The sequence below is a fragment of the Leopardus geoffroyi genome, chromosome B1, assembly GCF_018350155.1.
Source record: "Leopardus geoffroyi isolate Oge1 chromosome B1, O.geoffroyi_Oge1_pat1.0, whole genome shotgun sequence".
Lineage (NCBI taxonomy): Eukaryota > Metazoa > Chordata > Mammalia > Carnivora > Felidae > Leopardus > Leopardus geoffroyi.
In genome coordinates, this window is record NC_059327.1 from 201,441,260 (window position 1) to 201,469,038 (window position 27,779).

General features: G+C 52.0%; 1 protein-coding gene across 7 annotated transcripts in view; it reads left to right on the forward strand.

Moving 5' to 3' along the window:
* Window positions 1-27,779, forward strand: part of TBC1D14 (TBC1 domain family member 14) — a 111,888-nt gene that overhangs the window by 21,535 nt on the left and 62,574 nt on the right. The window contains exons 1-2 of one of the 7 annotated variants that reach the window (XM_045474643.1): window positions 16,129-16,132; window positions 16,679-16,684. The exons of 5 other annotated variants lie outside the window; for them this stretch is intronic. In XM_045474643.1, coding sequence (XP_045330599.1) covers window positions 16,683-16,684 — 2 coding nt within the window. In that variant the 5' untranslated portion in view covers window positions 16,129-16,132; window positions 16,679-16,682. Of the gene's footprint in view, window positions 1-16,128; window positions 16,133-16,678; window positions 16,685-17,006; window positions 17,157-27,779 lie in introns of those variants that run through there. One more of the 7 variants, XM_045474642.1, reaches the window with a different exon arrangement.

Genomic DNA, 27,779 nt, shown 5'->3' on the forward strand with positions numbered 1-27,779 from the left:
TTTGGCTGGGTGGAATCATCTAGATTAACGAGTGGTAAAGCAGGGGCTGTGGGCAAGGATGCTGGAGGATGGTTGTGGCCGTCGGGGTCTGTGGAAGTCTGTGCTTCCTTTTTTTTTTTAGTGCATTTGGACTACTTTATTATTTTCAGTGTTGCTTTGTTGTTTTGCTGTGTGTGTGAATATAGATTTGTCATTTCAGTGTATTTCCTTTTTTTAATAGACGTGATTTGTTAGAGCAATTTTACATGCACAGCAAAATTAAGCAGAAACTGCAGAGTTGGGGTGCTTGGCTGGCTCATTCGGTACAGCATGTGACTCTTGATCTCAGGGTCATGAGTTCAAGCGCCATGTTGGGTGTGGAGCCTACTTGAAAAAAGAAAAAAAAAGAAGAAGAAAAAGTACAGAGTTCCCATATAATCCCCATCTGCGAACACAGGCAGGGCCTCCCCCGTTATCCACATCCTGACCAGAGAAGTACCTTGTTACAGTCAGTGAACCTGCACAGACACATCACCATCACCCAGAGTCCGCAGTTCGCATCAAGGTCGCTCTCGGTGTTGGGCTTTCCGTGGGTGTGGATGGAGGCATAGTGACATGTATCCATCACTGTCGTAGCACACAGAGTGGATCCACTGCCCTAAACACCCTGCACGCTCCACCGTCCACCCCCCTGCCCCTCCCCACACACCCTTGGCAACGGCTGATCTTCCGGTTTCGTCTTTCCCAGAACGTCACGTAGCTGGAATCCTAACAGTGTCGCCTTTTCAGATTGGTTTCTTTCCCTTAGGAGTGTGCATTTCAGGTTCCTCCCAGTCTTTTCATGCCTTGATGAAGCTCACTGCTTTTTAGCACTAAATAATATTTCATTGTCTGGAACGGACCCACTTGGTTTTCCATTCGTTTGCTGCGGGATATCTCGGTTGCTTCCGAGGTTTAGCCATTACGAATAAAGCTGCTGTAAATACGCGTGTGCGCTTTCTGTGTGGACATGAGTTTTCAGCTCCCTTGGGTAAATACAAGGAGCCTGATTGCTGGATCGAATTGAAGAGCATGTTTGACTTCATGAGCAACCACCAAACTGCCGGCAGCCGGCCGCCCCATTTTGCATTCCCAGCCACGGTGAGCAAGATTCCTGCTGCTGCCGGCAGTGGGTTTTCTTGTGAAGTAGGAAGCAGGGTCCTCTGCTGACCGTGAGGGTGAGGATGGGCCGATGGGGTGAAGGAGGAGGTGAGGAAGTCACAGTCGTAGTGGCACGTGGGGAAGTAGGATGGGGAAGCCAGGTGGCAGGGGGCGGGCAGGGTCTGGCTTCGTGGTGGGAGAGCTTGCAGGGGCTACGTGTGCAGGGCACAGGCATGCGTGCGGGGCGTGGGTGTGCTTGGCTGAGTGAGTAGGGTGACCCGAGAGGCGGCAGGGGAGGGGAGGCAGCGGGTAAGAGTGTGACCTGGCCTTCGAGCTGGGTAGGGGTGGGGGGATGTCCGGAGGGTGAGCGGCAGCTGGAGGGAAGGACCGCTGGGGACCTGGGCGGGCGGGGGACTTGGAGGAGCAAGATGTGAGGGCCCAGGCTTGAGGGTGCGGGGGTGCCTTCACCGTGCAGATGAGCGGGCTTAGGTCCTTCCAGCTGGCGGTGGAGCCTGGAGGGGTCACCTCCGCCTCAACCCCGCCCTGGTCTGTCTGACGGTGAAGCTCTGCCCTGGTTGGTCACGTGCTGTTCCAGCTGCATCTGGTCGGTCCATCAGGGAGAGTGGAAGAAAGGAGGCAGTGCACCCTCATTTACCCCCTCCGGGGCTGGATGGGCGAAGGGGGACGGCGGTTTTGTCCCGGGGGCGTTGTGATGACGGGCGCCCTGCTTTGGTGGGCGGGCGCGGGTTCAAGAAGAGTCCCATTCACGAACGGCACCTTGTTCTGGGGGACAGGTTGGCCTGGGGCGTCCTGCTCTGGGCACTGGGCCTTGGCATACATGCAGCCCCATGTGACCCTTTGCAGAGGCCCAGGCCGGGACAGCAGGAGGGGGAGGAACGTGGACCAGCATCGTGCAGGGTGTGGGGTGCGGGGTGCCACTTCCTCATCTGCTGTCCTTGGCCTTCTCCGTCCGCCCGCCACCCCCCCCCCCCCCCCCCCCATCCTCACTTCAGCTGACGGCTTACAGTGTTCCTTTGGCCTTCCCCACCAGCCACCAGCCCAGACATCTTCCCTGCCCAGGACCAAGCCTGGGGACAGTGGGGGCCTCTCACTCAGGAACACCTTCTCTGTGCTTCTCTGAGGATCTGTGTCCTTGAATCGTTTCTGCAGATGCTTGACTACTGTCAGGAGGGCCCTCTGCAAGGCCGTAGTGTGCTCGGCTGCAGACACGTGGGAGGGGCTGTAGAAGCCGCAGGAAACCTCGCAGAAGTCGGCAGGGGTGGCTCTTGTCCCCACTCTGCCACTTACTCCCCGTGTGTCAAATGGAGAATTGGGTAGGTGGCCTTCTCCAGCAGGAGGCACCTTCCTGATTCAGGGCCTCGTCTGTCTGCAGCCCTTCCTCTCCCAGGCTCGGCGACCCCCTTCTGGAGCAGGTTGCGTTGCTGCACACACTACACGAGAAGAACCCGCCAGAGAGTCCCAGAAGAGCGGAGAGCGGTTTGCTGCCGTTCCGTGGTTCCCGCCCAAGCAGCCACCATTGTTGAGTGCCATCTGGCGGGTCCCCCAGACTCGGTGCCTCGTGAGGGCCTGCTTCGAGCTCAAACCATGCCAGTTAGAGCTCAGTAGACGTTTGTCAGATGGTCGACCGGGATGCCCCCCTGGGACCCAGTGCTGAGGATGCGGCGGCCAATGACCCCGTCCCCCAAGTAGAAGTAACACACGGCGCGCGTAGTCTGCCGCGGGCGAGAGCTGCGCCGTGTCAGGCTCTGAGTGCTGGGGAGAAATAAAAAGCAGGGTGTCAGGAGAGGGATGAGGGGTGCTGGAGGAGGTCCCAGCCTCCTTGAGAAGCAGAAGCCAGTGGGCTCTGTGTCCCAAGCCCCACAGGATCCCGTGCACACTTTGGCCTTGCCTCTTGGGTCGTCTGGGGTGTTGCGTTGGGCGTGCTTGCAGAGTCTAGACCCGTGCCGTCTGGTCTGTTAGCCACTGGTCACACGCAGCTACTTAGATTGGGTTAAAGTTGGCAGTCTGATTCCTCAGTTCCACAAGCCACACCCAGTGCTTAGCAGCCACATGTGGCCAGTGGCTACCTCACTGGCTCAGACTCGTGCTTTTCCATTATTATTTTTTTAATGTGTATTTATTTTGGAGAGATGGAATGTGAGCGGGGGAGGGGCAGAGAGCGAGGGAGACACGGAATCGGAAGCAGGCTCCGGGCTCTGAGCTGTCAGCACAGAGCCCGACGCGGGGCTTGAACTCAGGAACTGCGAAATCACGACCTGAGCGGAAGTTGGACGCTTAGCCGACTGAACCAGCCAGGTGCCCCCGTGCTTTTCCATCATTGTGGAAAGTTTTGTTGTTCAGCGTGTCTGGATAGTCTAGGTGACCACCTGTGACTTGACTTTTAGCCTTTGTTCTCGTTGACATATAAAAGCAGCACACGGTGGTTGGGAAACAGGTGAATCAGAAGTGAAGTTTATGGAACCAAAGGAAGCCTGCAGAAGAACCTTCCGCTAGGGTCCGGGGGGAGGGGAGGAAGCCGAGGCAGGGTGGCCTGCTGGTGAAGCAGGCCGGGCGGGGAGGAACGGCCTGCTCTCTCCCCTGGACTGGGGAGACGGCCGCCGTGCAGTGTTGAGAATCTCACACGAGGTCCTGTTTGACACTCTCTGAGCTCCAGTGCACACTTAGTATCTGGGGAGTTTCACATGGCGGAGGGGCGGGGCCCTCACCTCTCAGACGTGTTCTGTCGTGCCTCCAGCGTGGGGACAGGGAACTCGGAGGGCATTCAGAGAGTCCAGTCGTAGAGCCAGGTTGTGAATATCTGTTCTGCCCTTCTGGTGGGTGGCTGGGCACATTGCTTTATGTTCCTGAACCTTGGGCTCTTATCTCCAGCATGGCGATAACCAGGCAAAGGATATAAAGTGCTTGGCACGGTGCTTGGCATGGTGCCGTGCCCTCACTAGAGTTTATGAGGGGGTTCTTGCCTGCTTCTCACTTGAACGAGCGAGCGAGTGAATGCTAGTAAGTGCCGGCTTGCCCAGGAGACGAGCAGCAGAAGGGGAAAGCCTAGAAACCAAGGATTCCATCAGGCCTGGAGGGTGAACAGGGTTGACTTCTTTGTGTCACTGCTGACTTGTGTGAAAGTGGGCTACCGTCGCTTTCCCACGTTGGCAGCCCACCCTCTACTAGATGTTGAAGTCAAGGGAATGGGAAAATAATTCTGTGTCTCAGTGGGTCTGATGATCTATTTTCCTTGCCTCGGAGGGGTTAGGAAACTTCTCTGTACCTGTGGAAAGAAATTTTTAAGGAGACTTCATGGAGCCCAACTCAGGGCTTGAACTCCCTACTGTGAGATCAAGACCCAAGCTGAGACCAAGAGCCGGATGCTCAACTGACTGAGCCACCCAAGCGCCCCTGAGGAAAGAAATCTTTAAGGTTCAGCCACTTTTTGTTGGGTGTGGACATTGAAATTGCTGTTCATCTCTGGTGGGGAGAGCAGGTACCTTCACTCTGGAGTGTCAGGGACAGTAGCGTTCAGGAGTGGCATGAACTGAACCAGGAAGGAACTTATGCCTGCACATCTATTTATTTGTCCTCAGTAGCCATACTGTGTTCCTGATAAACCTTTCAGGCTACACTGATTTCTCTGTAGTGTTTCTGCCTGGCTTCTGGGAGGTGCTGAGGTCCTTAGAAATTTCACATCTGGGGCGCTGGGTGGCTCAGTTGGATAAGCATCCGACTTTGGCTCAGGTCATGATCTCATGATTCGTGGGTTCGAGCCCCACGTCGGGCTCTGTGCCAACAGCTCAGAGCCTGGATCCTGCTTCTGATTCTGTGTCTGCCCCCCTCTCATTTTCTCTTTCTCTTTCTCTGCCCCTCCCCCACTCGTTCTCTCTCTCTCTCTCTCTCTCTCTCTCTCTCTCTCTCTCTCAAAAATAAATAAACATTACAAAAAAATTTTTTAAAGAAATTTCAGGGGCACCTGGGTGGCGCAGTCAGTTAAGCGTCCGACTTCAGCCAGGTCATGATCTCGCGGTCCGTGAGTTCGAGCCCCGCGTCAGGCTCTGGGCTGATGGCTCAGAGCCTGGAGCCTGTTTCTGATTCTGTGTCTCCCTCTCTCTCTGCCCCTCCCCGTTCATGCTCTGTCTCTCTCTGTCCCAAAAATAAATAAACGTTGAAAAAAAAAAAAAAAAAAAAAGAAATTTCACATCTGTAAGCATGGTGGTTTTGGGGAGTGGGGGAAAGGAGAATGTATTTGTGCCAGATTCATTGGGCTCTGAGTTTACGGAACACCCTCGGTGTGCTCTCACTATTGGGAAATCAAACCCTGTGTCCTTACGGGAACTCGCAGATTTCTGTGTTTCGGTACTTTGCCAGTCTGCTGCCAGTCTGCCTTCCTTCTGCCCTTGGTGAGGTTGTGGTCAGCCTGGGAGGGGTGATTCCATAACAAATGCAGGCCGCTTTGTGGGAGGACAGGGGGTTGGGGATTTGGAGAAACCCCACAGGCAGCCCCATTCCTGCAAAGCGGCTCTTTGGCCACCAGCTGCTTGCTGCTCACAAATCAATTTCCCTTTGCCCAGGTGGGTGTAAAACTCTGTTCTACTTAAAACATATTCGTGGAATAACACAAACATTTGAACAATGTTTACTTAAAGCTATTTGGTTGTATTTTGTACCCAGCAATGCTTATCCTATAATGTATATGTATTTATTTTGTTTGTGAGGACACTGAATATTTGGCACAGGTGACATTAAATTCTGTCATGCCTTCTGTATTTTCCGTGAGCACACACATCTCACTCGATTGCCACATCGCATCAGCTAGTTCCTGTTGATGTTAAGTGAGCTGAGTTTGTAACCGAGACTTGTTTTGTTTCCAGTTTTGCTGATTCTCTGTTGTGAGTAGTTGCGGTTTATCTCAGGATTCCTGTAAGGTTCTATAAATGGAAGAGTGATGAGTCATCCAGATTTGCCTAATACCCGTTTGGGGCCCGAAAAGGTCCAGTCTCCCCGTTAATTCCCCTTTGCTTCCAGCCAGAGCCTTTTCAAACGTAGGCTCTGTGCACCCAGCGTTACAGGAATAGAAAACGTTTGCAGGAGTTTGAAAACTAGGGTTTGGATTTAGGTCCTGATTTCCTTTAGATTTCAGATTTGGGTGTGAAACACACTCCCCACCTGAAGGGGTAAGAGGTCCAGAGGGTGTGGCCTCTGCCACAGCAGGCAAGTTGTGCAGAGGGGGAAGGGAGCCTGGCCCGGGGAAGAAGAAACCCGAGGGAGGCCAGGTGGGTGAGGACACGTGTGCCCAGGATCAGCCCTTGTCCCAGCACCTGATAAGTCCGTATCCTGGAGTGAGCAAGTTTTATTCCTCTTAGAAGTTCCTTGGAACAGTTATTTTTTAAAACAGAAGAAACTGAGTGGTGGTCAGAGTTGGTGGGGAGGACACATGAGTATGTATCGACTTGTGTGGATGTCAGCTGCTGTAGAAGCCTGAAGTTAGCACCGTGGAAGTTCATTTCTAGCACGTGCTCTCCCAAGGTCTGGCTGGCCTGTGGCTCCGGCGATGGCTGCCCGAGGTCTGCGGGCTCCTCTGCATCAGGTCAAAGAAGGGGAAAGCTCAGGATGGGGCTGGGGGACAGGTTCCTGGGCCAGGCAGACATCACTCCCCTGGAGGTTTGTCGGGCCGAACTTGGTCACGTGGCCAAACCTACCTGTGAGGGAGGTTGGGGAATGGGGCCAGTGCCCAGGACAGTGAGGAAGTGGGTTTGGCGAAGAGCTGGGAGCCTCGGCCGTTTTTTAGGATTGTTTTCCTGACCCCCTGCCCCTCCTTCTTCATGAGGATTAAATGCCTAGAGTTGAGGAGTCGAATGCATTGTTATGCTCTTGCCTTTAAAAATGGTAGTTCCCACCACTTGTGGGAGAAACTCCAAACCACTTGGCGTGGCACAAGGAACCTTCTGGATCCACCCTTGCCCGCCTCTCAGACGTCCAGCTCCCATTTTGTGCTCCCATTTTGTTACTTAGAGTCCTCTGAACCAGCTTTGTCTTGTCTCTGCACCTCTGCCCCTTCTCCCTCTGCCTGACAAGTCCCGTTTGTCCTTTAGGATTCAGCTGAAGTGACACCTTCTCCAGGAAGCCTTCTCTGATCACCACAACCCCTTCCAGGGCCTTCATTTGGATCCCACAGCCCCTGGACTTCTGAGACAGCACTGACCCCCTCCCCACCCCCATGACCGTGAGCTTCTGGAAGGCAAGGCCTCATCTCGTTCCTTGTTTTCCTAGCCAGTGCAGACACTTAGTAGCTGTTCAGTAAATAATCTGAAGCGAATGATAGGGAGACTATAAGTTTTAAAAAGTCATAAGTCTGGTATACTTTTACGTATTTTCCTTTTCGATTTTATTATTGTTCGAGATATTGGGAGAAGACTCATCCCAACAGTTTGATTTCCCACATCCGGTTGCACAGCTGTGTGGGTTTCACACCTCCAGTGTGTGGTGTTTGCAGAGGTGGAACATTCTTCTGAGAGGCTTCTGGTGTTTTTCTTTGTCTTTCAATTTTAGAGAGAGCACGAGTTGGGGAAGGAGCAGAGGGACCGAGAGAATCTTTTTTAAAAAGTATTTATTTATTTCATTTTTAGTGAGAGAGAGAGAGAGAGAGGCTCACACGTGCACTTGGGGTCAGTGGGGAGGGCCAGAGGAAGAGGGAGAGAATCCCAAGCAGGCTCCACACTCAGCATGGAGCCTGACACGGGGCTCGATCCCATGGCCCTGGATCAAGACCTGAGCCGAAATTGAGAGTCGGATGCTTAACCGACCGAGCCACCCAGGTGCCCCAGAAAATTTTATTTTTTTTTACGCTCACTATTTTATTTCTCTCCTTTACACTTTTATAGCTACTACCAATTTTTCCTTTCTACCGTATTTCCTTAAAGACTTTTTATGAATTTTAAACCTGAAAACGCGTGCTATTTGTGAGTTTGGTATCCTGCCTTTTACGTTTCCCCACCTAATTAGAAATTTTCATACATTTATTAATGTCTTGGTGGTATTCCTTCTTGTGAATCATTGACTTGTCCGACAATAAGGAAATGATTTTGTTCCTGCTTTGGGGTGGTAAAATTACCTGTGTGCACGTCAGTGTGCGTTTTCTGCTATTCCCATGATTGCCTGGGACAGAATCCCAGAAGTGCTTCCTGTTTCCTTGACCACCGTCCCCACCCCTGGTCGGCTCCGATGTGCTCCGGCCCGAGGTGATGGCGGAGAGCCCCCAGGAGCTCTTTGTCCATGGTCTCCGTGAAGGCTGATGGACCGTTAGAATTTGTCCTAACTCTGGCCGCAGGCTACTTGCTGTAAGTGGGAGGGTTTGCCCTGCTGGGTACTGCAGTCTACAGAACGAAGAGATGCCTGTGGTTTATCTCCTCTCCTCCTGCTGGGCCCTTGCTTGTGCTCAGGAGACTGACCCCGAGCCCAGCCCTGCTGGCTCACACTTCCCTGCCTTTGCCCGCGATGCTCCCCTCCCCTCTGCCCTGTGTCTCCTATGCCCTTTTCTGTACATCTTTAACACAGACACCTCTGAAGCCTTCCTGGCATCCCCAGGACAGAGGGGACCTCCTCCAGACACATGGTCTCTGGACCTGCTCTCCTGGGCCTTCGCTGTAGTCTAGTCTAGTTTTGAATGCCTTGCTGCTACTATGAGCCCCTCAAGGACAGGGTGCGGGTCTTACTCAGCCCTGATCTCCGGCTCATGCCCCGTCCATGTTCCTGATTGGCACTAGGGCAGCAGAGCGTGACGTGGTTCTGTGTAGTTGCGCGGTACGGACTCTCATTCCTGGAGCCGCGGGGAAGAGCGTTGTTTTTTTGTTTGTTTTTTAAACGCGCATGGGTGGGGCCTGCTTTGCGCCCTTCTCTATATGAGAGAAGACAGGGGTCTGTTGGCTTCTGGGAGCATGGCCTGGATTTGCCGCCGTTGAGGGAGAGGGCACACTCAGGTGAGCTCCGAGAGCCACCTGGGTGAGGAGTCTTCCCACTGCCTGGTTCTGTGGAGGCAGGAGACTGGAAGAGACTAGAAGAGCTCACGCCGTACGGCAGGTGTTGACAGTTCGGTTTCGCTTCAGTGAGTAGTTGTTGGAGTAGTTCAAAGCAGAATCTGAAGGATAGTAATTCATTGTTCATAGAAGCTGCTGGAAAGGAGTTAATCTTGAATTCATATAGATTAAAGTGTCAGCTAAGGAGACAAGATAGCATGGGAAGGAAACATTTATTCGTTAAAGAGCAAAGTTCTCTGCCCTTTTGCTGCACGACAGAATTGTCCAGGAAACAAAAAAGAAATTGGTGTCCAGGCCCCACCCTCAGAGGTGAGTTTTACTTTCCTTATTGGGGTGGCATTTGGGCATTGTTTTTTTTTAATTTTTTTTTTTTTATATTTACTTATTTTTGAGAGACAGAGACCGAGCGTGAGTAGGGGAGGGGCAGAGAGAGAGAGAGGGAGACACAGAATCCGAAGCAGGCTCCGGGCTCTGAGCGGTCAGCACAGAGCCCCGTGTGGGGCTCGAACTCACAGACTGCCGGATTATGACCTGGGCCAAAGTCGGACACCCAGCTGACTGAGCCCGCCAGGTGCCCTGCACTGGGATTTTTTAAAAGCCCCCTAGGTGGCTCTGCTGTGCAGCCAGGATGGAAGACCGCCGGTGAAAGGTGTGGGGTGAGTCCAAATCCAAGCCCTTTCAGTTGACCGTGTGACCTCAGGCAAGGTGATAGCTCTGAATTTCCCCGTCCTTAAGGCAAGGAAAATCATACATAAGCCCCTCGAGGTTGAGGGCCTGTGTCCCTGGTCACCAGTGATTGTATTCCGTGCACTCGATGCGGGACCCGGGATGTGCGTAGTGGGCGCTCGCCGTGTATTTGTTGAATGAAAAAGAATTCCCTGTGTGGTGAATAAGGTGCCCTTAGCGTGACGGGCAAGCGCAGGTGACAGTCCCGAACCTGGAAAGCGAGGGGGGTGACTCCGTTCCGCAGGTGGGAAACTGAGAGGTGGTTCATGTCTTACCCGGAGTCAGCGTGTGCTGAAGCTGGCACGTGAGCCCGGGTCTGCCTGGCACGGAATCCCGTGCATGCTACGCGCGCCTTAGGTCAGCTCTTCCTCCTTTTTTTATTTTATTTTATTTTTTTTATTTTTATTTTTATTAAAAAAAAAATTTTTTTTTAACTTTTTTATTTATTTTTGAGACAGGGAGAGACAGCATGAACAGGGGAGGGTCAGCGAGAGGGAGACACAGAATCTGAAACAGGCTCCAGGCTCTGAGCTGTCAGCACAGAGCCCGACGCGGGGCTCGAACTCACGGACCGCGAGATCGTGACCTGAGCCGAAGTCGGCCGCTTAACCGACTGAGCCACCCAGGCACCCCAGCTCTCCCTCCTTAAGGTTCCTAAAATCGGAAGACCATGGCCGTTCATCCCACCTGTCAACTGTCGGGCTTGCCCAGACGGCTCCTGCCTCGTGACGCTACAGGCTGTCCTTAACTAGCAGCGCGTCTTTCTTTCCTTACTTCTCAGAGCTTAATAAAAATAAATTCGTACTTGTGCCCGTAGTCAAGTAATGTTCCCTACTGCATTATACAGGATTTTCGCCCAGCCCTCTCTCTCCTCGTGAAAACCTAAGCTGATGTTAGAGAGGGCCTCCCCGTGTAACTTGTGCCCTGTGTCTAACTGCTGGGGCATGTTTGAAGGAGATCTCAAGGAGGCCGTGTGACGCAGGCACGCACGGGTCTTGTGGACCCGGTGACTTCTCAGGGAGAGGCACACAGCCGGGGCGCGTGTCAGCGTTAGTTAATGACTGACCTGTGCTGCAGACTGTCCCGCAGGTTTTATGCCAGGCCCTGGGGGGTGCAAAGGCCAAGTAGGACGTGCCTTCCCTGCCCCCAGGGCGGCGGGAAGTGACGCGTGACGCGGAAATAACTGAAATACACCCCCAGCCCTCTGCCAGAGAGAAGTGCGCATGGGGCCTGCGGGCGCACGGGAGGGGTGAGGTGGGGAGGGGCCCGTCAGCCAGAAAGGCTCCCGAGGAGAGGAGCGGGGTTTGAGCTGAGCTGGTGGTGACCAAAGTGGACGAAGGAAGCCCATTCACACGTGTGCCCTGTAGAGAGTGTGACCAGCACCCCCTGCCCCCCACATCTCCATCCTGTACCTCCCCTGTCTGGACCTCACTCCCCAAGGGCAACCGCTGTTGTGACTTGTGACTTCTATCACTGTAGATTAGTTGTCCCCTTTTTTTTTTTTTTTGACTTTGGCTAACTGGAGTCATATGGCACATACTTTGTGTCTGGCTTTCTTCGCTCAACCTTGTGTGACGTTCACCTGGGTTGTTACTGTGTGGCAGCGTTCATTTTCTTTCATTATGGATAGTTTCGGGGTGTACAGATGTACCGCTGAATGTTCTCTGCAGGGGGACGTTGGATCTGGTCCGTTTTTGACAAGTAGGGAGAACGCTGGTCACAGTGCTCTCGCTCGTGTGTTTCGGTGCATCTGTGCCGGGGTGCTTTAGCGGACGCTGCTGAGGGCTCTTCCAGGGCGGTGCTACCGCAGTGCCCTTGCACATACTTGGACTAGGGTGCAGGAGTTCTGGGCGCCACACGGCCTCTCCAGAACTTGGTGTTGTCGGCTTTTTGGTTTTGCCATTCTGGCGATAGAAGTTTAGGTAAAGGGTATTGTGTTTGGCTTTAACTTGGATTTTCCTGACGACTGAGGGTTGGGTGCATCTTTTCAAATTTTACTGACCATTTGGAATCTTCTTTTGTGAAGTGCCTACAGTTGTCTTTTTTATTGTTGTTGTTAATTTTTTTTTATGTTTATTTATGAGAGAGGCAGAGTGCGAGCGCGGGGGGGGCGGGTGTGCAGAGAGAGAGAGGGAGACGGAGAATCCAAGGCAGGCTCCAGGCTCCGAGCTGTCGACATAGAGCCTGATGCGAGGCTCGAGCTCACAAACTGCGAGATCATGACCTGGGCCGAAGTCAGCCGCTCAACCAAATGAGCCACCCAGGCGCCCCCTGCAGTTGTCTTATTGACTTGTAGGCATACTTGATATATTCAGGATAACAGTCTTTTGTGAGATGTGTCGCAGATATATTCTACACTCTACCTTTTCGTTCGCTTAATGTTTTTTTTTTTTTCTTAGCGAACAGAAGTTCTTAATTTTAATGAATTCTGATTGACAGAATCTTTCATTTAATGGTTAATGCCTTTTTGTATTTAAGAGATTTTTTTGTTCTCTTCCAGAAGCCTTGTTTTGCCGTTTCCAACTAGATCCATGATCCATCAGAACTAATTTTCTGTAGTGTGAGGTATTGGTTATTTGCTATAAAGATCATCTTTCTCATTGAACCTTTGAAATAAATCAGGTGACCATATATGTTCCATTTCTCACTAATAATAACTATGTAATAGGTCTTGCTATCTGATAGAATGAGTCCTTCTGCTTCTTTGTTCTTTAAGATTATTTTGACTCAGGGCGCCGAGGGGGGTGGGGGGGTGGCGCTCAGCTGATTGAGAGTCTGACTCTTGGTTCCAGCCCAGGTCCTGATCTCACGGTTTGTGAGATTGAGTCCCGTGTCGGCCTCTGTGCTGACAGTGTGGAGCCTGCTTGGGATTCTCTGTCTCCCTGTGTCTCTTCCCCTACCCAGCTTACACTGTCTCTGTCTCTCTCAAAATAAATAAATAAATAAACTTTTAAAAAGAAATTTAAAAAGTAAAAGATTACTTTCAGTCTTCTACATACTTTTCATTTCCATATAAATTTTATTATTATTTTTATGTATTTATTTATTTTTTTAAATTTTTTTTTTCAACGTTTTTAAATTTATTTTTGGGACAGAGAGAAACAGAGCATGAACGGGGAAGGGGCAGAGAGAGAGGGAGACACAGAATCGGAAACAGGCTCCAGGCTCTGAGCCATCAGCCCAGAGCCTGACGCGGGGCTCGAACTCATGGACCGCGAGATCGTGACCTGGCTGAAGTCGGACGCTTAACCGACTGTGCCACCCAGGCGCCCCCATATAAATTTTAAAATCAGCTTGGCAATTACCACCAAAAAATCTGCAGTTAGAAAAAATTTTTCTAAAAGTTTATTTACTGAGAAAGAGAGGAGGGATTGGGGAGGGGTAGAGAGAGGGAGAGAGAGAATCCCAAGCAGGTCTGGAGCGGTCAACACAGAGCCCGACTCAGGGCTCAGTCTCACAAACTGTGAGGTCATGTGACCTGCGCTGAAATCAAGAGTTGGATGGTTAACCGACCGAGCCCCCCAGGTTCCCCAAAAGCTGCAGTTTTCTTTGCGATTACATTGAATCTGTTGATCATTTTTTCCTATGCGCAAGCTTCTTATCTCTGAATATGGTATTTTCTCCATTTATTTTGATTTCCTGTAATTTTTCCACAATATTTTACAGTTTTTTTTTAAATGTAAAGGTCTTGCATTTCTTTCATTAAATTTATTCCAAGATCTGTGTAAATTTTTGATGGTTTTACGGATGCCATTTTATAAATGCTGGAAATGCAGTTAATTTTGTATATAGAACTTGAATCCTGCAGTCTTGCTATGTTGAGTTATTCTAATAGTTTATCTGTGGATTCTGTTGGATTTTCTTTGTAGAAAATGATGTGGTCTGTGGATGAGCTTCACTTCTTCCAATTCTTACGCCTTTCCCTTTGTTTTCTCCATACCGCGTGAGTAGGAACTCCCATACGGTGCCGCACTGGAGTGGTGTTGGCAGAAACCCCGTGTGGGTCCTGGTCTCTGGGAGAGCTCTCGCCATCTCCCCGAGGAGTGTGATGTTTGCTGTTAGGACACCTCTTATCAGACACCGTACTTTTTATTAGATACCTTTTATCAGGTTAAGGAAGTTTCCTTTTTATTCCTGGTTTTGTGATTTAAAAAAAAGTCATGAATGTGTTGCATTATTTAGCAAATGTTTTTTTCCCTGCATCTGTTGATGATTACATGTGTTTTCTCCTTTATTTTGTTTGGGATAAGTAACATTGTATTTTTCTAACGTTAAGTAAGCTAAATCTGCATTCTTGGAAAAAATCCCAACTTATTTATGGCATATCATCCTTTCATATCTGTCCCTGGATTTGATTTACTAATATTTTATGATTTTTCTGTCTGTATTCATTAGAGCGTGACCTGTAACTTTTGCTTTCTTTCAATGCCCTCGTCAGGTTTTGGTATCAGGACTATGCTGGCTTTCTAAAATGGGTTGAGTGTTCTGTTTCTCAAAGTTGCTATAAGATTTTTCTCTGGTAGTTGGATGAACCTACCAATGTGTTACAGCTCATAGAAGTGTACACCAAAAAGCTCACTTTTATTGTGTATGAATTTTAAAAAATAATCAAAAGGGCACCTGGGTGGCTCAGTTAAGTGTCCAGCTCTTGATTTCGGCTCAGGTCATGATCCCATGGTTCATGAGATCGAGCCACACATCGGGCTTTGTGCTGACAGCGCGGAGCCTGATTGGGATTCTCTCTCTGTCTCAAAACAAATAAATAAACTTAAAAAAAAAAAAAAGGCCTTCATGGGGGAAGTTTTTAAATACACACACACGCACTCTCTTTATGTCAAATGATCCTCTAGGGGCATCAGAAAGTGTAGTTGAATACATTTCTTCTTGGCTAATAATGCTCACAAATTTGTTTATTGAATGACCTAGTTAATACATTTCCTTTGGGGGTTGGGGGTGGAACAAAAGGTTTGTTCTCTGAAAGAGTTCGTGTATTTCTTCTTAAACATTTGGAAGAATTCACTAGTGAGGCCATTTGGACCTGAGTTTTCTTTGTGGGTTTTTAAAATACAGGTATTTTTGGATTTTGTTTGTTTTGCTGAGGTGTAGTGGGTAAAGCCTGAGTGGTGCAGGTGGGGGAAGAATTGGGAGGGATGTGGGCAGGTGCAGCTGTAGGACGCTGGTGCAGGGGAGCGCAGAGAGTCCTGGGAGTGAACCTGAGGGAAGGAAGGAAGGGGAGGGACTTCGACTATCGTGTCCCTCTGGCAGCTGGATGAGTGATCGGTAACTCCCGAGCCGGACCAGCAGATGTGGACTCCACTCCTGTGGGAGGGAGGAATGGACCAGAAGTTTCCAGCAAGGTAGCAGGAGTTTTAAGTGTGTAAACATAGTCCGAACAGTCCTTCTCAAACGCGTGAGCATCGGAGCCACACGGGGGGCTCATTCAAACAGGGCTTGCGGGGCTTTATCCCAGAGTGTGATTCAGTTGGTGCAGGGGGCAGGGGGCTCAAGAATTTGTTTCCAGCTCGTTCCCAGGCCTGCCTCTGGTCCAGGTCCCCGCTGTGGGATCCATGGCTAGAGTCCATTCCTTAGCCAGCACCTCCCCGCCACCAGCTGTGCTGGGGCAGGGCTTTCGTTCCCGGAGCCCAGCAGACTCAGCACTCAGGACCACTCCAGCGCTGGGTTGCCTCTCAGATTCCATTGTCTGTCTTCTTTTCTTTTTGATTGCAAAAGTAACACATGCTCATTTGGGATTTTTAAAGCAGTAACAGAAATTGGTGTTTGTGTGTTTGTTTTTGAGAAAGGCGGAGAGAAGGTGCAAGTGAGCAAGGGGCAGAGAGAGAGAAACGGGGCTCGCCCAAAGTGGGGCTCATGTTCGCCCGAAGCAGGGCTCGAGTGCATCCGAAGTGGGGCTCGAACTCATGACCCGTGAGATCGTGATGTGAGCCCAGCCAAGTCAGATGCTTAATGACTGAGCCACCCAGCAATAACAGAAGTTCGCAAAGCGAGAGTAAAATTTCTCTCTTTGCCCCTCACCACCTCCTCTTGCTGGAGATGGCCATCTACTGACTTTCTCTAGTCAGACATTTCTTGTGCAGTTGTGAACACACAAACACACTGGCAGGGCTGATCATTAGACAGAGGACCCTGGCTGGGGCGTGTGGAGGACTTTTTACCGTGGGTTAACGTTGGCACATGATTGAGTGAGGCTTAATGATGCCCCAGGGGAGAGCCTACCTGTGTCACTTCTTGTGGGTTTAGAGTAGATCATTTTTGTTGACCTTGAAGTTGTTAGAGCTTGTCCTTTTTTTATACCTAATGGTATTTGGAGTCATGAAGGTGGGAGAATACTCTAGTGATGGCACTTTTTTTTTCTTTAAGATTTTTTTTTTAAGTAATTTCCACACCCAACATGGGGCTCCAACTTAGAACCCCGAGATCAAGAGTCCCAGGCTCTACTGACCGAGCAGCCAGGTGCCCCCATCTAGTGATGGTTCTTTTAAAAAAAACTTTTTTAAAAAATGTTTTTATTTTTGACAGAGTGTGAGCGGGAGAGAGGCAGAGAGAGAGGGAGACACAGAATCCGAAGCAGGCTCCGGGCTCCGAGCTGGCCACACAGAGCCTGACGCGGGGCTTGAACCCACAAACCGTGAGATCATGACCTGAGCCAAAGTCGGACACTTAACCGACTGAGCCACCCAGGCGCCCCTAGTGATGGTTCTGATGCAAGTTTTTGACAGGAACTTATGTGACAGTGTTGGAACTCACCTGAATACCTGATGGCTTCTTCCACAAAGTACCATGTCGGGCACACAGGAGACGCTCGAGGTTGTTCCAAATGGGGATTTCGCTTTATTTCTCAGTCAGAGATGCCTGTGGGTCCTGTGGCCAGTTGGCCTCCCCTGGCAGGGGTGGCTGTGGTCTCTGCAGAGATGCGAGGGCCCCCGGGAACCCACCTGGTCACACGGGCTTTCCTTCCCCGACTGCCCGCCCTCCTCCCTCCCTGTGACTAGTTCGGAGTCAGAGCCCTGCCCGCCCCTGCCCCCGCCCTCTGCCCTCCCAGCTGGTCCACCCCGTCCTGCGTGCCTTAACCTTCCAGACTGTGCTGCAGGGCCCGGAAGGGCACCCAGGGTGCCTCCCTGGGACTGTGGCTCCGGCTCCCGGCTCCAGGAATGTCGCCCAGGAGCAGTCTGCACTTGTGGGGCTGGCCTTTCGGAGGCGTGTGGCTCCAGTAGACGCGATGGCTGTCTCCCCCGCGCTGCTGTTCGTGGACAGGTTTGTGGTTGCAATCTCGCCCCTCTTGCTTTTGCTTTTGCTTTTGTCATCGCAGGCCTACCTGGAGCTCGGATTTTGCCACGTCTGTAGGTTTTGGTGTGATTCAGCACCCCTGCCCCCGTCGGGCAGCGTTGTTTCTCAGTTTCGAAGGGGTGTGGTCCAGCGAGGGCCTGCGTGCCCCAGGAGCCAGGGGCCCGGGTGTGTGCGCGCGTGCTGTCTGATGCTCGCTGCACTCCCGTGTTGGCTGTTCCCTCCGGTTTTAGGGATCAACTTTATAACATCAGAGGCTCCTTGGCTAACCTTTTCTGAAGGAAGAGAGACGCTGAATATTTCTGGCTCTCGGGTACTTGTGACTGTGTGTGCGACTAGGAGCTTTGGGCCTGCTGTTTGGCCACAGTAAGAACACCTCAGTGTCTGTCTCAGTCGCCTCATATTTCCTGTAGGGCAGATGGGGTTTTATCACACAGGAGGTTGGGTTTGTAGGATGCGGTTTTGTGTCCTGTGTGCCTGTGACAGTTGAGTGGGCTGGCCTTTTCCCCTTGTGTTTTCAGAGCGGAGTCAGAGGCCCAGTGTAAATAGATGTGGCAGTGGGGCATGTTGATTTCTGATGGTGGAGATCTGGAAAAAAAAAAAAAAAGTAAGAAATAGGCTTTGGAGGAATCATTTACCATTTTTGCCTTCTCTACCCCGGAGGAGTACCAGGATTTAGATGTCCCTTCAGGAGCAAATTCCCTAGCCTCGCCGAGACTCTGTTTCCTGTCTGTGCCATGTGGGTGGACTGTGATCCCTTTCTGGGTCGTGCCTCCATGTGAGGACCCTCCAGCAAGGGCTTCCCTCCAGAGTTGCATCTCTCACGCAGAATATGTGGGACGTGCCAGGCGCGGTACGGGGCACCTGACAGGTGATCTGTGAAGGGTGGTTGTGATTCAGGAAATGGTGGTGAAGATACCCGTCTGTTCTGGGAACGGAACGTGACGGTGTTTTAGCGGATTTCTGAGGACTTTGGAACAAGCTTTGGTTATGTCTTGTTAACGACACAAAGGAAGGAGAAAGCAAGAAGCCCCAGGGAACCGTCGAATTACAACCTGGAGTTCACATGCACAGTATCTTGAAGGAGGAGGACTTTGGAGGTTTATTTCCCAAGATTCCGAGGAGTTGTGAGCAGTCCCTGCTGAGTGTCTGTGGCCCGTGGAACCTGCTCCTCCAGGTCGGGCAGGGCTGCGCCCTTCCACCCCCGCCGTCCTCCACCCTCTGGGGCAGTGTGGACAGCTGCCGGGCAGCAGCCGTGGATGTTCGGGTCCAAGTCGTGGTTCTGTGTTGCTCTGTGTGTCTCTGGGCAGGACTCCCCAACCTCTCTGAATGCTGGCTTCCTCTGTTTCATTTCACTTTATTTATTTATTTTTTTAAGGTTCGTTCATTTTTCAGAGACAGAGTGGGAGCCGGGGAGGGGCAGAGGGAGACCCAGAATCTGAAATAGGCTCCGGGCTCCGAGCTGTCACAGAGCCCGATGCAGGGCCTGAACTCACAGACAGGTGAGATCGTGACCTGAGCCAAAGTCGGATGCTTAAGTGACTGAGCCACCCAGGCGCCCCCTGGCTTGCTCTGTTTTAAATGGGCAGGTATAATTCTTGTGTGTTCTTTCTGAAAATTCCTCCAAAAAGCGTGCATTCGATAAACATGTTTTCCTGTATGCCAGGAACTGTTCTAGAGGCACCACAGTAAACACAAGAGACGGGACTCACCCTCGTGGACTTTACATTCTGTGATGAAGACACATAAAGGAACAAGTTGGTAACTCTCGTGCAAGACATTTGAGTGCTTACACCAGGTAGGGCCCTGGCTCTGGGTGCTGCCCTCAGCACACACTTCACATGCTTTGAAATACACTGGTCCAGGGACCCAGATCCAGCACCTAATCTTGTCTGTCAGCTAGCATTCTAGATTGTTCCTGGAATCACCTCATTTTGACTTCAGTAATGTCTGAAAGTTAGTGGGGGCGGGGCTGAAAGGCACCACCTCAGCCCCACACCATTTAAGAAGAAAGGGGGTCTGTCCTTGGACTATATGGTCTCTTGTCGAAAAATGGAGAGATGGAACTTTGGATGGAAGTCCTTGCTGGGGGGGCACCTGAGTGGCTCAGTCAGGTAAGTGTCGGACTTCGGCTCAGGTCATGATCTCAGGGTTGGTGAGTTCGAGCCCCGTGTCGGGCTCTCTGCTGTCAGTGCAGAGCCTGCTTCGGATCCTCTGTCCCTCCTCCCATCCCCCTTCCTGCTTATGTGCCTTCTCTCAAAAATAAATTAACATTAAAAAAGTCCTCGCTGGAGTGTCCTCACATGGAAGCACGTCCCAGGTTTCCAAAGCCAAAAGGACAGTGTTAGAATTATGATGTTAATGATGCTTGACCTTCAGGACTCCTTATGTCTGCCTAATTTTGTGTTCATAACTAAACATTTTTTTTTTTTATGGCTAGAAGATTCCCCCAAATGAATAAGCTTCAAGGCCCCTTAAAACTGGGATCTGGCCCTGCAGGTGGCTGAGAGGGGGGACACTGCAGTGGCAGGTGTCCTGACGTGTGGGCAGTGGAGGACCAGGTGGAGCACGGCCCAGATGAACCCACGGCTTAGCTCTGGCTGGTTGTCGTGCAGGAACACGTGCCCGTGTGGCCAGCTCTTACGGTATGTCAGGAGAAGCCAGAAGCCCAGGTTTTTCTTTGGTTTCTCGATATTTAAAAATGCTGATAAATATTTCCAGCTGGAAAACTCTGTGCGGGCAGAAAACACAGGCTCCCAGCGTGTCACCTCTCCTTGTGGCCCCTGCACACACACCTGCCCCGATGAGTTGTGTGTTACTTCATTTAGTTCTCCCAAGACTTGTTATCTCCATTTACAGATGAAAACCATGAGGCCCTGGGCCTTTGCTGCTTTGGTGGGGGGTGTGGTCTTGAGGGTAGGGGGTGGGGGTGGAGGGTGGGGTGGGCAGTGGGGTGGGAGGGAGGTGGGGCCCTGAGGCTGGGGGGGTTGGGTGGGGTGGGGAGCCCCGATTGGAGCCACAGCTAGGCCCCTTGTAGCCTCCTGTGCATCACTTCTCAGCCAGGAATAGGTGATAACAAAGTTATGTCCCACCTTGCAGTTTTCTTGGAGCAGATAAGCCCCTGAGCTGCCCGTGCTGGGAACCTGGGGTTCAGATTTGGGGGCCTCTCACCAGGAAGGCCCCCGTTCTGCCTCTGCCTGAAGTTGCTGGAGCAGGGTGGTCAGGTCAGCGTGACGGGACCGCAAGTACGCCTGTGGCCCCTTGGTGACGGTTGCCTTTCAGCCGTTCTGTCGTGTTCCTGCGCGCATGTCCCTGCAGCCTTGCTGGTCTGTATGAGGTCTGGGAGTGGACAGCAGTGTGTGTGGCTGGCTCTGTGCCCTTCCAGAGTTCTCGGCTGTGTGGTCGGAGGCTGCGCCGGACTGCGGAGGCCTGGGAGGGCGGGGGTCTGAGTCCCTGGTGGGCGACCTTAGGAACTTACCTAACTTGTAGGAGGTAGGCCGTTCTCCTTGGGACGCTTGTGTCGTGCTCACTGCTCCGGCTCACGGCTGGGGTCGTGAAGCACAGGGCAGAGCGGGTGCATGAGCCACGCGGGCTGAGCCGCCAGTGCCTTCCCAGGTGCGGCTCCATACGGTTTCACTTCTCTTTTCTAAGTGTTTATTGTTTGTACCAGTGCAGCATCACTGGCCGTTTCACTTGCTCTCCAGCTTTTTGTTGGTTAGGGCACTTGCCACCCGACACAGCAGGGGCTCCTGGCACTCGCCACCTAGCCTTACTAGGGACGGGCAGAAAAATCGGGCACTGTTTTGGGGTTTGATAAAGCCTTCCTGATTTGGAAGATGGGGGTGGGGGTGGTGCAGAAGCACTAATTTTCTCTTCTTCTGTTTTTTTAGTCATCTCTACACCCGGCATGGGGTTCGAACATACCACCCCCGGGATAAGAGTTGCACGCCTCACCGACTGAGCCAGCCAGGCACCCCTCACTTCCTTTCTTTTTAAAAAATTTTTTTTTTCAACGTTTTATTTATTTTTGGGACAGAGAGAGAGACAGAGCATGAACGGGGGAGGGGCAGAGAGAGAGGGAGACACAGAATCGGAAACAGGCTCCAGGCTCCGAGCCATCAGCCCAGAGCCTGATGCGGGGCTCGAACTCACGGACCGCGAGATCGTGACCTGGCTGAAGTCTGACGCTTAACCGACTGCGCCACGCAGGCGCCCTCACTTCCTTTCTTACTGGCAGAAATCCCTAATTTAGCAATGGCTTCTTTATATATGAACTTTTTTCTTCCTTTTTTTTTTTTTTTTTTAAGTTCATTTATTTTTGAGAGAGGGAGTGTGTGTGAGCAGGGGAGGGGCAGAGACAGGGAGAGAGAGAGAACTCCAAGCAGGCTCCACACCGTCAGTGCAGAGCCCAACATGGGGCTCAGACTCACAAACTGTGAGATCGCGACCTGAGCCGAAACCTGATGAGTTGGATGCTTAACCGTCTGAGCCACCCAGGCGCCCCTGTTGACTTTCCCCAATAGGCGATACGCTTCCATGGTACAAAATCCAGAAAGTGCAATAGGGTGTGTGGTGAAGAGTTTTGTTTCTGCACCGTGCCACCGGGTAAGCTGTTGCAGGAGCACAGAATGCCCATTTCCGTCTTCTCCCAGAGGTAGTCTGTGCTGGTACGAGCAACGCAGGTGCACCTACTGTGCGGCGTGCTTTACGCTGTTACGCGCTTCGCTTTTTGCCTTTAACGACGAATAGTTGTTGGTCCTTCAAAAAAATGGCCCTGACCCCCTTTTTTTAAAAAAAGGTTTGATTTATTTAAGTAATCTCTACACCCAGTGTGGGCTCGAACTCATGACCCCAAGATCGGGAATCACATGCTCTACCAACGGAGCCGGCCAGGCTATCCCCTGACCCTTCTTACTGATGTATATGGACACGTCATGAACCCCTGGGTAGTTTTCGGTCTTTTTTGACACTTTGAAGAATAAATACTCTGTCCCAGCTGGCGTATTTCAGCGCAATGACACGCACATTTGTCATGTGTTCAGCAGCGTGCGTGGCTGGTGGCCCGTCCTGGGCGGTGAGGGCCTGACCCCTCTGTCAGGAGGCGTGGGGCGTTCAGGTCTCCAGGTTGTATGTTTCCCCACTCGCCCCGCTTTGCCGCTTGTCACATGTCAGCCCCCTCTACTTCCTGCTTGTGGGAAGTATAAGCTCTATAAGCCACGTGATAAGGCACTGGACAAGCCTGGCGAAGGAAGGGTCCTGTGGCTTATAGTGTGGGGGAGTCGGAGGAAAGGGAGCGCCGGTCAGAGTCTGCCAAAGCCGTGCCCGACTGGTCTTGGTGATGAGCAGTCCTGATAGTCCATTTCGTCCCAGTTACCTGTGTCCGTGCCTGATCTTGCCCCTGCTACTGATGATGCCCCTCACTTGTGGGTGGCACTCCGCAGCAGGCAGGAGAGCTGGCAGGCAGAAATTGACACGCCGTTGTTTTTAGCATTACTTTGTCCTGGGCGTCCAATGTCTCTTCCTCTGAGTTGTTAACCTATTGAAATGAAAAGAATGATTGTTCCAGCCAGGGGTAGATGCCCCACTCAAACCCTGGCTCCCTTTTCCTGCCCAAGGGTCTTTTCTTTTGCTTCCTGCAGGCTCTTAGGATTATTCTTTTCCCTTGTAGTTGGGCGTGGCTTAGTCACGGACAGCCCCAAAGTGTGTTTCCGGAGGCCTCTTCAGCATTGTTGGAAAATGTGCCCGGATGGGATAGGCGTTATCAACAGATCCCTGGTGCGGCCAGCCCCTGCTGGGTCACCTTCCCTCAGCCCACCATTCCTGTAAACCTCTCTCTCAGCTCATCTGCCCCCCTCTCTAATGCCTTTAGGGTGCAGAGCGTTAGCTCGGCTGAAGGAGATTGAGCTGGAGGACAGTGCTGTCAGTCCCCTAATGGAGAAACGCCACGTGGTGATGATGGTGACAACAGCTGCTGTTGTCGTGAACGTGAACCGAGTGTGTGTGATACAGTAGGCCAGGCCTGTGAGGTCCTCGCCTTGTTTGACCCTTGAAACGCGCCTGGGGGGCAGGCCCTCACATCTCCTCTTTCAGGAGCACTTTGAGGGTTGGGGGAACGACATGCGCCATGGTGCCACAAACAGGTGGAAGCCATTGAAGGGATTTGGGGGACAGGGCTGGTGCCATCCATCTGTGCCCACTGTGTGGCGGAGAGATTTCTGGAGCATCACGGTAGATGCAGCGGGAGTTCTGCAGGGGCCCAGGGCTTGATGGATCTTGGTCCTGTGCTCCAGGGACACCTGAAGAAAGGGTGGGGCAAGCACACTGGGGGGTGGGGGTGGGGGTGGGGTGACAGGCTGTGTGCCCGCCCGGATGTGTGCGTGGCCCCGAATGACCCAAGGAGGAGGACTGGGAAGAGGGGCCAGACCCTTGCCAAATCAGGTGAGAGCTTTGGAGCTAACCTGGGGAGAGACTGAGGGTTTCCGAGCAAGTAAGACTGCCTCCTGTGGTGCGGCCCTCAGAAAAATTCAGTGCGTGAATGAGAGATCTCCGCTCTGGCCGCCTGCCTGCGGGGGTGCTCCTGGGACGAGGCTCAGGAAGGATTGTAAGGCCCTCGTCAGCCTCTTAGAAATGAGGTTCCCCTCGTTTGTGGACAAGTCCTCAGTGCTTCCCCTTCAGCCATTACTCCTCCCACTGGCTGCAGGATGTGAGCGGGCATCCTGGAGGAAGGGGGCTAGTCAGGAAGAAAGCCGTGCCCGCCCCCACGTGGGTGCCTGTGGGTGAGAGGTGCGGGTGGGTGGGGCAGGCTTCAGCATCCGGAGCCCGGGTGGCTCTCAGGGAACCCCGATGCCGACAGCTTTGGTTAGACCGTGTCATTGTGCCCTGCGGATTGAGGACCCACTGGTTGTTTATTGGCCCTTGCTGATTTGATTCCCTTCCGGCTCAGGTGAGACTCTGGCCCATTTTGGTGTTGTTTCTGCCCTTCAGAGACTGGATCGAGGTCGACAGCTGAGGTCCTTGATGCTGCCAGTAGAGTGAATGCTTCTTCCTCCGCAAAGGATTCTAGCCCTGGGGCAAAGGGCCCTCTACTGGGGATGCAAAACAAAGGGAGTCTCCATGACTGGTTCTGCGTCCGGCTTGGAACAGTGCTCCGGGCGCTGCCCTCAGCCTTCGTGCACAGCTGCTGGCTGCCCCCCAGGAGGGCTCTGGCCTGGGAGCAGATTGTGGTGTTCTGTTCCGCCCCTCCGCCCTCCTCTCCCAGCAACCCCTCACCGCCCCGCCCCCCCCCCGCCCCCCCATCTTCCACGGCCCCTTCTTTCAGGGCATTCTCTTAACCCTGCTCAGAGCTTATCTCTGTTTAGTTCTTAGTCCTGGGCCTTGATTTGTCTGGACTTGCCCTTCACCTGGAGCGTGTGTGGAAGCTTGCACTCAGGCATCACTGCCGCCCTCGGAGGTGGTTCACTCCACGGGCCCCAGGTTGGAGGGTGATGGGCTGAGGTCCCATTCTGCCTCCTCATAGCTCTGCACCTGCCTCCCCTGCACATGCGGCTGCCCCGTTTGTATAGAGCGCCTCCTGCGTGCTGGATAGAATTCTGGGGATGCAGAGGTGACTCTGCCCTGCCCCCCCCGCAGCCCGCACCCCTAGAGACAGGTGTGTGGAGAGAGGGTGTGCACCCGACAGGCACAGAGCAGCAGGGTGGGTGCTGTGGAAATAGCTTCCGTGGGAGCCCAGGCCCGGGGGTTGGACGGGCGGCAGCCGGTCTGGGTCGGCTTTGCAGGGTGAGTCCAGAGGTTCTGCAGAACCAGGACGGACGGACGGGAGTGCTTCCCGAAGATGGTGGTGGGACAGGTGGATTTGAGGAAGCCTGAATCAAGCAGTCCCTGTGTTCTGCCCCCTGGTGAGGTGTCACAGATACTGGCCCTGGCCACTGTCTACTCCACTACATGAGAGCGCTTAGGCTGTCTGAGGGCCAGGGCTTCTGCTAACTCGCTATGGCACAGGGCTCGTGAAGGGACAGCCCGAGGGATCCACGGCCGTGTCTTCCCAAGGGCGCCTCTGGGTTAGGAGGACCGCACAGGGTTAAAGGGAACCGTCAGGGCTACTGGGCTCTCCCTGCCCCATCTGAGTTCTCTCACTGCACCTGCCCGGGAGTGGGGTTGGGTCACACGATGGGAGGAGGCAGGTCCTCGGTTCCATCTGGCCTCCTGGGCCCAACAGCCAGATCCATGCCAGCCTTCCGATGACGACCCACCGACCTGAAAGGGGAGCAGGAGGCACCTGTTACCTGTGCCAGTGACACACACAGCTGAAGCTAGGGAGGGATTCCTGTCCGTTCCGAGGTCCTCAACCTGTCATCCACAAAAAATAATACAGCCAAAGATGCCTTTGATAAGTCATGGTCTGTCATGAATCATGATTTTGGTAAGTTTCATCTGCACTACATTTGTACAGATTTACATCGTTGTCCAGTGGACGGAAAAACCAATGTTTCTGTTCCTCTTGCCCCTGCTGGCCCCGTCTCTGTGACCAGGACCACATTTACATTCCGCCTCCCGGAGCACAGATGCCCAGTTGCTTCTGTGGGGTTCTCTATTCCGTTCCTTGTCCCTCTAGACCCTCACTGACACGCGTCCCTCCACAATAGGGTTGAGGTTCATCAGGAGGTGTAGCCCTCACTCCTGTCCCCTCCCCTTCCAGGTGCATTGGGGTTCCTCACCGTTAGTCCCTTGTGCCCAGTCCCCTTCTCCAGAGGCAACTCCTCTTTAGCAAAATGTCAGCTGTTAGTGAACCGAATTCTGGATGCCCAAACTCTTAGTATCCTTCTGGGTGCCTGACGTTTTAGCTCGGTTTGAACCGTGTGTGTTTCACCAGTGGCTGTCTTAGATGGTACACAGGCTGGGCCTGGGGATAGCCCAGAGTTTCTTTCTTTCTTTTTCTTTTTTTTTAACCAAAGTTTCTTTCTTATAAAGGTATGTATAGAATTGCCTTGGGCTATGAAACGGTTTCTGAAATGGATGCTATTGTAACCACAACAGAAGAGAAGACAGTGAGACCATTTGTTTCCTTTTCTGAAAGTGTTCATAACTTTATTTTTTTAATGCTTTATTTATTTTTGAGAGCGAGTGCGTGTGCACAAGTAGGGGAGGGGCAGAGAGAGAGGGAGACTCCACGCTGACCGCAGGGAGCCTGACATGGGACTCCCACGAACTGCGGGATCATGACCTGAGCCGAAGCTGGACGCTCACCTGATGAGCCACCCAGGCGCCCCAGGACTCTATTTTGATCTGATTTCGAATGTATTGAAAAGTTTCAAGAAAAACACAGGGAACTTCCGTGCATTCTTTACTTCGATACACTCTGTGTTTCACTTCGTTTTATCTGTGCTGTGAGTGTGGGATATGTGCCATATAAGCAAGTAAGTATTTCTTCGAAGCATTGAGAGAATGAGCTGGAGATATCATGCCTGTCTCCCCCTCAATATTTCCGTATGTCCCCTAAGAACAAGAGCATTCTCTCACATAACCACCGACCGTGCAGTTGTAAGGTCGGGAAATGCAACAGCAACCCTGTGCTGTTTCTTAGTCCGCGGTGCGCATTCACGTTTTGTTGGTTGTTTCAGGGATCTTCTCTGATTGATTGTCTGTCTGTCTGCCTCCCTCCATCCATATGGTGTGCTGTTCTGGGCACATCGGAGCCGCGGGCCTGTGCTGTCTCCTCTGACATTGGGAATGCGGCTTCGAGCACTTGCCGAGGAGGGTTGCCTTTGTAATTAACACGTAATCTGTGGGAGATACTCTCAAGCCCTGTGGAAACCCTCTTTCTCCTGCAGCTGTCAGCTACCAGGTTCCCCCCCATCCCTCCTCTCCTGCCTCCATCAGTCTTCCTGGGCTTGTTCAGCGACATTCTTCCCTCCTCCTCCTCTTGTTTGTATCCATGTGGGTGCTTGGATTTTTGTTTCATTCAAGCGACGATAGTCCCTTGCTCTCATCATTTATCTTGATGGTTAGATTGCTCCAGATGTAGCCAGTGGGAGCCCTTGTTTCAAGCTGGCAGCCGTTCCCTTCACATGTGTCCCCCTATATTTCTTTCAGCATTTTCTTACTTTCTAGCACACGAGCTGCTGCGGGTTCATCTTCTACTTTCCAGTGAGCCCTGGAAACCATTGGTTTTGAATGAATGGGCCTTCCAGAACGTAGTTTATTTTGTACTACCGTTTGGGATTTATTTGTGTTATTTGGGACCTGTTTACATGTTGTCGGGATGGAAGACCTTGGACTCTCTCTTGAGTGGCTTTCTTTTCATTATATGTGGAGACTATAAATAGGCAATATAAATTTACCTTATAGATAATTAATTTTAAGTAGGCTCCGTGCGCAAGGTGGGGCTCAAACTCACAACCCCAAGATTGAGAGGTGTGTGCTCCACCAACTGAGCCAACCAGGCGCCCCCCATAGGTAATTTAAACTGAGCTAGAGGTTAATTATTAAAGCAGCTCTGACTTACTATAATTTCTTTTTTATTTTTTTAAAGGTTATTTATTTTGAGAGACAGAGAGAGTAAGGGGCATGAGCAGGAGAGGGTCAGAGAAAGGAAGA